This window comes from Mesoplodon bidens (assembly GCF_964165515.1).
Source record: "Mesoplodon bidens genome assembly, chromosome: 15".
Lineage (NCBI taxonomy): Eukaryota > Metazoa > Chordata > Mammalia > Artiodactyla > Ziphiidae > Mesoplodon > Mesoplodon bidens.
Window position 1 is genome coordinate 71,894,758 of NC_138171.1, and position 12,625 is coordinate 71,907,382.

General features: G+C 52.6%; 2 protein-coding genes across 2 annotated transcripts; one reads left to right on the forward strand and one right to left on the reverse strand.

Moving 5' to 3' along the window:
- Nucleotides 1–279: 279 nt before the first annotated feature.
- Nucleotides 280–3,549, forward strand: CSTL1 (cystatin like 1; the record flags this gene model as incomplete). Its single annotated transcript, XM_081256770.1, is given in 5 exon segments — nucleotides 280–372; nucleotides 376–495; nucleotides 2,692–2,712; nucleotides 2,714–2,806; nucleotides 3,466–3,549. Coding segments are annotated over 5 exon segments (411 nt in total).
- Nucleotides 3,550–9,564: 6,015 nt separating this feature from the next.
- CST11 (cystatin 11) lies at nucleotides 9,565–10,792 on the reverse strand (the record flags this gene model as incomplete). The annotated part of the gene is made up of 3 exons (XM_081255184.1): nucleotides 9,565–9,615; nucleotides 9,892–9,996; nucleotides 10,568–10,792. The coding sequence occupies 3 exons, from the start codon at nucleotides 10,790–10,792 to the stop codon at nucleotides 9,565–9,567; spliced, it is 381 nt and encodes a 126-aa protein (XP_081111310.1).
- Between the last annotated feature and the right edge of the window lie 1,833 nt (nucleotides 10,793–12,625).

The following is a 12,625-nucleotide window of genomic DNA, read 5'->3' on the forward strand; positions in this document are numbered from 1 at the left end:
GAAATCACACTTGCCTCAATCACTGAAGAACCCAAGGGGCAAGAAAGGAGAACGAGCTGACGGCGGGTTGGGCAGCCGCGCAGGAAGATTTCCCCAGCGGGTCCTCCGGTCAAGTCATGGGGAGGACCCGAAGGAAGGGGTTGGGGCCTCAGTCTCTGTTTTACGGCAGGCGGGCATCTCCTGGGGAAGCCTGCGTGGGTGACGGCTGCGTGGGTGACGGCTGCTGGCACCTTTCTACCTGGAAGGCCCGGTGGGGAGGAGGCTTCCGAGGCCACAGAGATGGGAGCTGGACCCTGGGGGAATGCTCTGCTGCTGCTGGCGGCCCTGGCCCTGGTGGCCAGGCTGGGTCAATTGCAACAGTGGAGCGGCTTCTAGGAGTCCACGAGCCCAAAGAACGTGAACTCCACCCTCGCCTTCTTCATGGAGACGTACAACAACAACAGTGATGACTCCTACCTGTTCCGCGTAGACCAGCTGCTCCGAAGCCGGGTGCAGGTGAGAGCGGGTGAGCAGGGCCTCGTGGGCACAGGTGTGTCTCCCGGAGAGGACCAGGGGGCGCCTTCCCAGGAGCAGGGTCGTTCAGACTCAGAGCCGCCTGAGCACCGAGGTTATTCTCATTTGAACGGAAATGTCCCCGAGCTCCTCAGCTGCTCTTCCGAGGGAAGAATCGCTTTCATTCAGAAATTTGCCAGAAGGACAGCAAATGAGGCTGGTCTCGTCTCCTTTATTATTCCTCTCGTTTGGCAAAACCTAAGTGTTCTCTGTGGGTTCCCCTCAGCGATAGTTTTTCCGTGTCCAGGGTTGTAAAATCTGAGTCTGGATGTTCTAGCCATGTCCTTCAGAAAGCTGGAATGACACAGAGGACCTCTAGCAGGGTCCTGTAGGAACCTGGAGGTACACGTCATCTCTCATTTTGTTTTACATATAAAGTGTCTCTGAAATACATCAATTGAAGGATAACAGAGGAAAGAAAAGTTGTTAAAAAACCACTTTTGTTGGTCCAACCTGCCCTCAAGGTTAGATAGTAAACTATATGAGTTAGGGAAGTGGCAATAATGCATCTTCGTTCAATTAACTGGATTTGGAAAAAAACTGACTAGGAGAAAAGGGTTCTGGCTAGAGAGAGGGTCAGCAGGAACACAGAAACCAGCCAGGGTGGGGCAGGGCTGGCGGGCTGTGCTAGTGTGACACTAAGGGGCCTCACAGGGTGTGGACAGCATCCTGTCTGCCTGAGTCACACACTCTTGCTGCGAGACGGCGGCTTGCGGCGCCAAGGACATTGAGGTGACATGGCCACAAGGTGGCGGCCATCCACCAAATTCTGCACAAGTTGGCATTTTCTCCCCCATCAGTCTCTGGGGTGAAGCTGGAGCCCAAGGAGGCCAGTCGTGTGGAGTTGGTCCTTTGTCACTAACAGTTAACTGAAATCATTGTTTATAAGCAAACTTTTGATGTCATGCAGCAGGATTAGTGGACAGGGCGGGTGCACCCCTGGGTAGCTGGGTGACGATCGCCTGCTGCCACGTGATTGTGTCTGGCTGTACCTCATAGAGGGCAGGGAGGGGATGCGGTGGCCGTCTCTGCTGGGCTCCTGGTCCCCCTTCTGGGTTTGACACCCAGCTCCTCCTAATTGTGGAGTCTTGGTCAAGCACCATCCATACTCTCCAGACCTCAGTTTCCTGACCTGCAAAGTGGGCAGAAAAAGAGTGAAGCGGCACCTGTGAAAACACTTGTATCATCATAATTATTCTTCTTATTATTTAACTAATGAGCCTAACAATGAATAAGAAAACACTGTGCACTCTGAAATGTTAGTTGAATTGGCCACCAGCGTTTTAATTTCTTCACACATGCGGGGTGTGCTGAGGGCCAGTGTGAAACCTCTTGGCACCAGCCCTGCAAGCTGGATACAACCGTCCTTCAGTGGAGAGCCAGAAGCCCTGCATCCTGAGGTCCTTCCAGTGGCTGCCGGGACCAGGGCGGTGGTCCTGCCCCAGGCCCCTTCCCCTGCTGCTCTGCCCTGAGGTTTTCTGGGGGGGCTGTCCTCCCGGGGGCCACCCCAGAGAGTGCCCAGCCTTCTCACTGGTTTGACCACTGACTTTGGGGCAAGGCAGTGGGGAGGGAGGAAGAGGACAGAGGCAGAGCCCAGGGAACCGATGAGGCTCCATCCGGGCATTCTGAGGACCGCTGTGCAGACTAGGGTATACGATGGGGCTGCAGCCAAGTTGCTTCCCTGGTCCCAAGGATGCGAGGGAGACAGGTGAGAAGCCACCTGTGGCTGCAGCAGTGGAGCCGGTGCAGAGCAGGGACTGGGCTCCGCACATGCTGGGCGCTGACCGGGGACCACTGGGCAACCTCCAGCCAGGAGGGGAGGAGCGAATGGGGACAGAGACTCCTGGGATTTCACTCTCCAACCCAGCTCCTCCTGGGGAGCATCAGCTATGCTTGGAGTCAAATCTAACAGCCCTTTTTGACTTCCCGGGTGGTCGGTAGGTAAGACTCTGCGCTCCCAATGCAGGGGTCCCAGATTCGATCCCTGGTCAGGGAACTAGATCCCGCGTGCATGCTGCAACTGAGTCCACATGACGCAACTAGAGATCCCATGTGCCACAACTAAGACCTGGCACAGCCAAAATAAATATTTAAAAAACAAACAAACAAACAAATCTAATAGCCTTTGCTTCTTGGTAGCTGACGACAGGCGCGGAGTACCCTAGTCACCGTGAAAATTAGCCAGACCGAGTGCAAGAGGAACAGCACGAACAGCTCCTGGTGCCCCATTCAGAGCAAGAAGAAGCTGCAGAAGGTGTGTGCTGGCAGCTGTCTGAGAAGGCGCTCCAGTCAAGGGGGGAATAAACGTTTTACAAGGAAACACGGACAGGATGTCGGAAGCTCTGGCAGCCGTGTGGCTGGGACAGTGAGGATGCAGCCCCAGGGCTGCCTGATGCCACCGGTGGTGCCTGGGGCCGGGAGAGGGGGAAGGGAAGCCCTCTGACTGGGTGTCTCCCCACCCTGCACTGGCACAGCCCTGGCCCCAGGCCTCCCGGCCACTGGATGCCTCACCCACCTGGCACACTCCCCGGCCCTTAGGTGGAAGCGGCTTTACCTTCCTCGGGGACCTTGTTCTGTGTGGGTCTGCACCGCTGGGTCCCTGTGGATTGTCCAGTCACCTCCTTGCCTTCCAACCTATGTCTTCCTTCTGGTCCCTTCTGGCAGCACCTCCTGCAAGCTGGCAGGTGCAGGAGGACTGCGGGGTTGGGGGAGCCCAGGGTGACATTCCTGTGCCGGCTCGGCTGACCCTCTCAGCCCCAGCATGTGCCAGTGAGTAGATCTGGCCTTGCCCACGTGTCAGGCCGGGTCCAGACTCCCCAAGCAGGGGCTGGTGGTGGAGGCAGGAATTTTTGTTGCCTTCAAAAAAAATATTTCCCTGAAAGCTGATTGTCCGTTTCCTTTCTCCTTCCACAGAGTTTCATTTGTGATTTTCTGGTATATACTGTGCCCTGGATGAACCATTACCAGCTGTGGAACAACTCCTGTCTGGATGCCTAGGTGCATATGTCTAGAGATCCTTGATGAAACGTTGGACGGTCATGCTGTGTGCTTTGCATTGTAAAATCTGTAAGGCCCTTGAATCCCTCATCAGGATCTCAGTACACGCTCACATGTACATGCACACTCACAGCCACCCACACCTCACACGTGTGCACTCACACACTCATGCCCATAGTCAATGGTCTTTAGGCGGCTGATGTGGTTTGAGCAAAAGGTTGTTAATCCTTTGGGGGAAGCTCATCACTTAGTTTCTACCTCCAGCCCACATCCCTGAGGCTTTTCACAAGTCAGGCACATCCTGACTCAGGCCTGAGCCTGGAGAGCCCAGTTTCTGTCCCACGCACGTACAACTCTGTGACTGACACCTGCCTTTGTGAGTGTGTCAGGGGTCCCCACGCCCACCCTCTGGCTCAGGAATTCACTAGGAGGATTCCCAGGACCTGGCAGGTGTACAGTCGTACTCAGGGCTGTGAATTTTACAGTGAAGGATACAGGACAAAATCAGCCAAGGGAAGAGGCTCGTGGGGAGAAGTCCCCGAAACCAGGCACAGGATTCCAGGGTCCCCTCCGGGGGCAGCCACACAGGACATGCCTCATTCCTCCAGGAATTAGATAAAGTGTGTGCCAGGGAAACTCCCCAGGGACTCAGTGTCTCAGGATTTCACTGGAGCTGCTCACATAGGCAGCCTCTGCCCAGCGTGTACCGAAATTTCAGATTTCTGGAAAGAAAGCAGGTGCTCAGCATAAATCCCATTGTTTGTATAAACATTGTAGCCCTAGTGAGGCCCTCTTATCACTTAGGGAAAGTTTTATATCGGGAATGGTTTACTGTCCCAGTTCCCAGACTCCAGCCAAGGCCGACTTTGCAAGCAGGCCTTTCCAAGGACCCCGTGTCTTGGGCTGGCCATGGGATGGTCTTCCTGACAGAGTTCTCGAGCTGCTCACGGGCTCACTGCTGGTGGAGTGAAGCCCACGGTGTCTTCCGTCATGTGACTCACAGTCAAGCAGAGAAGGTGTGCCCTGGACCACACACAGGGAGTGGCTGTGGGCTGAGATGTGCCCCCAGACCAGCTGGCCTCCTCCCCAGGGAGCAGTCCCACCATCAGTCACAATGGCAACTCGAGAGAGTGTTTCCTGAGGGGGAAGAGTAAACACAAACCAGAAACTCACATTGGCCGGAGGGGCCTGAGGCAGAGTGGAGGATGGAGGTGAAGGGATAAAGGTGGTAAAATTCTTGTGCAAAAAAGAGGGAAGCTGGAAGCGTCTGGTTTTGCAAATCTGACGTCACTGGGGGCTGCCTGGGGGCCTGGTGCTGCCTGCTGCCCTCACTACCTTACTTGACAGCCCTATAAAATGGCAGCTTATCCCCACATCACAGGCCAGGAGCCTCCAAAGGGAACTCTGTCCAGATCCTAACATCCCAGCCGAGGTTGACCTATTGGCTGAACTTCTAGAAATGGAATTCAAAGGAAGGTAAACTTTCTCTCAAACTGGTAGAATACTGACACCAGTAGACCAAATTATATATACATAATGTAATGTCTAGGCAACCACTAAAAAGGCCATGCAGAGATACACTCAAAAACAGTATAGATACGTGCAAGTGGAATTCTTAAAAAAGTGTTCAAGAAACTCACAGGAAGAATAAAGAAAACACAAATAAAAAGCAGAGAGAACAGAGAACAAATAGTAAAATAGACGTAAGCCCTGACATGTTAATAATGTCATGCATGGTATGTACAAACCACATATAAATTGTCTAAACAAGCCAATTAAAAGACAGATAATGATAGAGTGGATTAAAAAAGTGACCCAACTGTATGCTGTCTACAAGAAACTTACTTTAAATATAACGATACAGGTAGGTTGGAAGTAAAAAAGTGAAGGTTATATTATGCGAACATTAATTGAAAGCAGGAGAGCCTATATTAATATCAGATGAAGTTGACCTCAGGGCAAAGACTATCACCAGGGATAGAGGGGAACATTATGATACATCTACTCTGGAAAAGTTTGGCAGTTTCTTTAAAAAAAAAATCCTAAAATATACTTTAGCGTACAAGTCAGCAATTGCATTCCTGGGCATTTAACCTAGAGAAATGAAAACTTAGGTCCACACATGAACCTTACATGCTTGTATGTAGAAGCTTCATTTGTAATAGCCCCAAACTTGAAAACAACTAACACACCTACAATAGGTAAATAGTTAACTGTGTACTGAGGATGCCATGGAATGCCACTAAGCAATTAAAAGGCACACTACTGATGCATGAAACAACTTGGATAGATCCCAAGGGCATTGTGACCAGTCTCTAAAGGGCACACACTGTATATTTCTATTTACACAACATGTTTGAATTGCCACAGTAATAAAGATGGAGAAGTGAGAGGTTGCTGGGAGTTTGAGATGGTGAAGGAAAGGTATGACTACAGAGGGGTTAGTGCAGAATGTCTTCGTGGTGGTGGCCACACAAATCAACACATATGACAAAATGACACACATACACACTGTACGGTGTCAGTTTCCTGCTTGTGATATTTTTCTGTAATTACAAAAGATGTAACCATGGCGGGAAGCTAGATGAAGGGTACGAGAGACCGCTCTGTACGCTTTGTAACTTCCTGGGAATCTACACTTCAAAATAAAAAAAAGTTTCAAAAACCCACTGGGCTGAGAAATCCAAAATCAATGAGCACAAATGTCCTACCTTTCCTTTATTCTCCCCTCCAAGCCTCACCTTCAGACATAGTAACCAAAGTGCCGGAAGAGAGCTGCATGGCTGATTAATATTAAATTATGCTGCTAATGCCCGTATTCTTATGAATCACTGTTTGTTTGAATATCTGCTTTGTGTTAGGCATTGTGTTAAGCAACTTACAAGCATTATCATCATTAATCTTTGCAACTCTTCCAAGAAATAGGTACTGTCATTCTCGTTTAAAGATGAAGAAATCGGGGCTTCCCTGGTGGTGCAGTGGTTGAGAGTCCGCCAGCGGATGCAGGGGACACGGGTTCGTGCCCCGGTCCGGGAAGATCCCACATGCCGCGGAGCGGCTGGGCCCGTGAGCCATGGCCGCTGAGCCCGCGCGTCCGGAGCCTGTGCTCCGCAACGGGAGAGGCCACAACAGTGAGAGTCCCGCGTACCACAAAAAAAAAAAAAAAAGATGAAGAAATTGTAGGTTAGCATTTTCCCAGACAGTTGGCGGAGGGAATTCTCACCTGGGTCCCACCTGAAATGGGGTCCTGAGGACTCCGGAACTTTCATAGGGAGAGTAGAAGTTGAAAAACATTGTTCTTTCAAAGCTCCAGCCTCCTCCAGCTGGTGGGGACGTGGGTGGCCGCTGTCGGGTCACGAGTCCCCTGTCCCTTTGGTGTTCTGCACGTGTCCTCTCACACCTCATCCTTCTGTGCACACCAGCTCCAGGTTCCAACACCTGTGCCCTGTCACCTCTGGCTGTTTGCTCTGCCCTCGAGCCACCCCAGGCCAGAGGTTCCAGGGAATTGATACCCCACAGGAGCTGTCCTGCAGCCAGTAACTGGGGATCAATGCCCCAGCTCCCTCTCTCTGCCGGTCGATGGACGCTGTGTGTGCCGGTGTGTTTTCCACAGAGTCCCTAGAATTCCCCTGCGATATTAAACCCCAAGGCTTTTGCCCGAACTCTTGCGGAGGGGCTCGTCCTTTCCCTACTGGATGTGAACGAGGGCAGATGTGACCCAGTGAACTGCTGGCACCGTCTCGAGACCACATGGAGGAAGTCGAGGGGAGAGCTGAGCCTGATGACATTACTTGAAACACTGAATCAAGCTGGTGGGTGAGGGATGCTTATTCCTCACTGCGAATGTGACATCCACGACAAGGACACCACTTCAATGCAGCATGCCTGGTTTCACCCTGCGCTCGACCATTCCCCTCCTGCAGGAATTCATCAGATGGGTCTGTTTGGGAAGAATAAGCGGGGCGTTATACCCACGTCCTCCTCCTCTCACAGGCGCCCAGGTTTTCCTCGCCAATTCTGGGAGAGGAATCTCTCTGGGAAGAGACCTGCTCTGGTCCAGTGTTGCTGATGCTGGAGGTGTGAGTCTAATTCTGGAGTCTGGTATCAGAAAGTGCACGTGCCTGTAAAAATAAGGCACATCTCCCAACCCAGCTCTTACCAGTCACAAAGGCCCTCCATTTTTCAATTACTTGCATTATTTCTCCTCGTTTCCCCTTGTTTCACACTTTAGGCACGGAAGATTCATTGGGTCCCTCAGAGATGTCATCACAGACATTCTTGCCAATATCTCTTAGCTGTTCATTTAAGTCATCAGAGCATCCTCCCTCGTTCTCCTTCTCCCTTTTCTCATCTCCTTATTTTAAAATCTAAAGAATCCTACTTGATATAAGGATGAGAATGAAGGTCTGCTATCCTGCGGGTATAGGCTATAAGACCAAAGATTACACATGTCACCTCATTTGGACCCCCAAACTGCCCTAGCCCAGAAGACCTTCAGATCATATTATTATGAGTTGAAGAATTTGGGGGAAAAAAGGAGTGGAAACATAAACATTCAAAGCATTAAGAGTATAGGCTGACCAACATTTATTTTCTATATTGAGAACTCCTGTTTAATGCAGGGTTCTTTTTCACACAGTGACTCCGTGTGGGCTGCAGTCTGAGACACCTAGCCATCCGTGCAGTTTTGGGCCAGAACTTTATACTTTTCAAACCAGGGAATAACAAATACTGAGAAGAAGCAATCGATTTTCTGAAAAAGACAAGAAAACAAAATATAAAAAAGATCACCATGGAAAGAGGAAGGTGTAAGACAAGCAGATGGGGAAAATGACCCTGGCTCACCTGCCTCCAGTCCACAGGTGGGTCCATCTTTATTTTGATTTCAATGACTTGAGAGTGTCACTGCTGAAACCACCCCACAAAACGTCCTTCTGCTTGTGGTTAGAATTGGAGACTGGAAATCAAGTGTCCACCCGCCCACATCACCATGGTAACGACTGATGCTTCCTCTTCTTTTCTGCTCATGTGCTGTTCATACAGTGACCACACTTACCCTCACTTGGCTCCCTTTCTCTCTCCCTCCTCCCACTCTCCACCTCATCCCTCCTGCTTCCTTTCCCCTTCCTCCCACCCAACCCATCCCCTCTCCTTCCCTCCTGCTGTCTTTCCTTCCTTCCTTCCTTCATCCATCTGTCCATCCACCCATCATCACATCCTCTCCTCCTCCTTCCCTGTTCTATCCCAAGATCCCCTTTCTTCTCCCACAAGGAAAGATCAATCAACATATTTTGCACGTTATTATCATTTCGTAGTGCGATTTTGCTTTCTTGCTCTTCGCTGGGAAGCCAGGGCGGGGATGAGGTGACGTGGGAGGCGTAAACATTGACATTTCTCCTAAAGTAGAGTTCAGAATATTAACCCCACCATTTAATCTCTCACAGTGATGAGACTCTCTAAGTTTACCTTACTGTTATCGTCATCTAGTCTTTTCATAGATTTCATGATCTTCTCCAGGGAAGAACCAAAAACGTCTAACTTGCTAGATTTTGAAGACTTCTCTAAAGGAGGGGGGAGCCCGTGGATGGACATGTGTTTGTCTTGAGAACACCTAGGCCATTAGAACTAGGGTGACCATGGAATCTATGAACCAAACCAGGACATGTTGTAGGCAACTGGGGTTGCTGTTAACAGTGACGCTAAGAAGCTGGGCACAAATCAGGCCTGTTCTAGGCAAGGTGGGTCATGTGATCACCGCCATGTTAGTTCCTTTGGGTAAAGAGCAGAGATTTGCAGGGCCTGTAGGACTTGGGACCTTCAAGGCTCCCGAGCACTTGGGCCCACCTGACGCGTGTGTGTGTGATGTTCCACCACTTGCAGTGGTGATGGCCCAGCCGGCTTCCCCGATGTGACAACATTGGGTGGGGACAAAGCCACTGTTGGGGAGGTGGGCCCGCATCGGGTCACTTGCCTGCAGGCTTGTCCCCTCTCTGACCCACCCCACCACCGGTTGAACTATTTCTGAACACATTTTCCCACCTCTTCCTCCTCCTCTTTGCCTAAACACTGCTGGATGAAAGAACCAGAGGCTGCAGCCCAGCGACTGTGTCTTACGTCAGGCTGAGGTTCAGATATTCAGTGGGTTCACCAACAAGGTCCCCCGGCTGCGAAAATATTATTATAATCAGCTACTTCCCTCGGGCCCAGAGTGTCCTCCCACCCCCCCACAGTTCAGCCACCTTGGCTTCTGCCTCTGGACCCCCCAACTGCTTCATCATTCTTCCAACGACAAAGGAGCAGGGCACTGAGAAATAAGCTCGTTCTGGGTGACGTGACCAGTACCTTGTAGAGCTCGCCCTCCTGGAAGGAGCAGTTGTTCACCTCCATCTTGAGGCAGATGGTCCGCCGCATCTCCAGGTTTATGCGATACTCCATGTGGTCGGTCAGCTGTCGGAGGCAAGGACAGGGGGATAAAGGACCTCCTCTCCCTTGTCTGTAGCTTCTGGGGCTGGGGACTCCTAGTGTGGTGCCCCAGGGCAAGGGCCTGCACTGGACAGACCCGTGGGCTCCCCCGACCCCATCTGCCTCCCGTGTCCCTTTCTGCCATTGGAGCAGAATTCCCCAGAAGCCACTCCATGGGCAAAGTCGCCCTTGGGTGACCCACGTGATGCTCACGGTTGGTAAAGGGCAGAGAGCAGCAGCCTAGACTCTGAGGGCCAGCCCGTCTCAGCTGCGGGTCCTGGCGCTGCCGCCCCATGTGGAAACAGCCCCCGACATGCACACAGGTGGTGCGCCTGGCACCCTGGAGACCCCTCACGTGGGGCCACAGGTGGCTCGGGCCCTCAGGCCAGGGTGTGCAGCCCTGGTCCTGGGTATCAGTTAAGCAGCTCCACTTCATCCACTCCAGGGGATTTCTGCTTCTCTTAAAACCTCCACTTTGGGCTAAACGAGGCTGAGTTCACTTGCGTGGCCACCCCGAGCCTGCGGTGGCCTGGCGCGATGGGAGGGGGACACTGACCCTCTTCAGGACCTTGAGGACATGCACAATCCGGAAGTTGTACATGTCCTGGCTTTTCTTGTTGAATTCCTTGGTCACAAAGTCCAGGGTGGTCACCACGACAGGATCTGACACGGGCACCTCGTGGACACTTATGAAGGTTTTCCTCCTTGTTTGGTAGGTGAGGGCCACCAGGGCCCCCATGATGGCCAGCAGCAGCCGGGGGCCCTGCTGGGGTCTGGCCATCGTGGCTCACCCTGACAAGGCTGCTCTGCCCAGACGGATTTAAGGCAGCCGGGGGGCGCCCATGCGTGTCCTCCTACCTCGTTATCTGCAGCCGGGGCTGCGGGGAGACCAGGGCAGACTCGCGTCCTCCTCACAGGCCTCCGCATCTCACATGCACACACACACCGAACTCCCCTCTCTCTTTGCGGGGGCTGCTCTCTCAGCAGCACAGACCCTCCTGCTGCCCCAGCATCTCTGAGTGGGAGCCAGGCCGGGGGTTTCTGTCCGCTGAGCCTGGCCCAGCCAGGCCGTGGGAGGCCTGAGCGGCAGGCAGGAAGCAATGGGTACTTGGGGGCGCTGGATCCCAGGGCGGTGGGGCGAGACGGAGCCCTGAACACCTCGTCCCCCTGTCCCTGTGATCTTCCTCAGACTTTCCTCTGGTCGGCCCCTCCCCACTCCCCGGGCTGGCTGGGTTGCAAGCTCACCCACAAGCCCAAACCTTGGCATCTTCCTCCTGCTAATATTTCTTAACCCTGGGAGGTACCTGAGCCTCCCTGGAGAAGCTGATACTCCCCAGAAAACAGAGGGTGTGCCCCGTAGGGGAAGCTTGCGCTTGTGGCCACGAAGTGGCTCTGTCTTCATGTCCTGCTGTCCCTGTGGATGCACCAGCCATGCTATCTGTCCCTGCGACCCTCTGTGGCACTCGTACAACACACGCGCCCTCGGTCCAGTACCAAGGGGCCAGGGTCTTCAGATGCCCAGAGCTTAGAGGGCACTTGGAGCTGCTCTTCTCCATCCTGGAGGCCTGCCTGGAGAGGGAGAGACGGTTTCTGTCATTCTCCCCTGCCCTCTGTGTGCCCTGCCTCCCATCTCACCACCCGCGGATCCTGGACCTTCCTGGTCTGGATGAGGCGAGGAAGGGGAGGGACTGGGAAGCTCCAGTGGCGGGGCGCCCACCCCGGCGGGATTCTGGGGCCGACTGCCAAGCGGGTCCCTTCCCTGTTCTGCCCCAGCTTCCACAACAGTGACCTCTCCTCTGCTGGCACCTGGTTAGTGTGCTGTGGCTGCGGTGACAAGTGACAACCAACGGTGGCTTAACACGACACACACTTATTATCTCACAGTTCTGGAGATCGGAGGTCCTAAAATTACGGTGTGCGCAGGGCTGCACTGCTTCCAGAGGCGTTAGGGAAGAACATTTTCTTTGCCTCTTCCAGCCTCCAGAGGCATGGCTCAGCCTGGGCCCCCTTCCTCCATCCCCCCAAACAAAAATATCAACATTCCCCATAGGATGGAAGTAGGATATAGTCTCATAACACAATTTTCAAATGTCCCGGATACAATCCAAGATTACTCAGCATATGAAGAACCAAGAAAATTTCTCTCTGTTAAAGAATTCCCGGGCTTCCCTGGTGGCGCAGTGGTTGCGAGTCTGCCTGCCGACGCAGGGGACACGGGCTTGTGCCCCGGTCTGGGAAGGTCCCACGTGCCGCGGAGCGGCTGGGCCCGTGGGCCATGGCCACTGAGCCTGCGGGTCCGGAGCCTGTGCTCCACGACGGGAGAGGCCGCGACAGTGAGGGGTCCGCGTACCGCAAAAAAAAAAAAAAAAAAAAAAAAAAAGATGGATAAAGATACATAATGGAAACGCTAATGAGAACATTGCTGATGTGGCTACTCTGATGTCAGACAAAACTGATTCTAGAGCAACAGCATCACTGGGATGCAAAGGTGTGATGGATGAGGAGAAAATGACCTAACAGTTCTGTTTGTACAAAAGCACTTAATACAGAGTCTCAAATACATACAGCAAGAATGATGAGAAAAGAAGACCAGACAAATCCACAATCATAATCA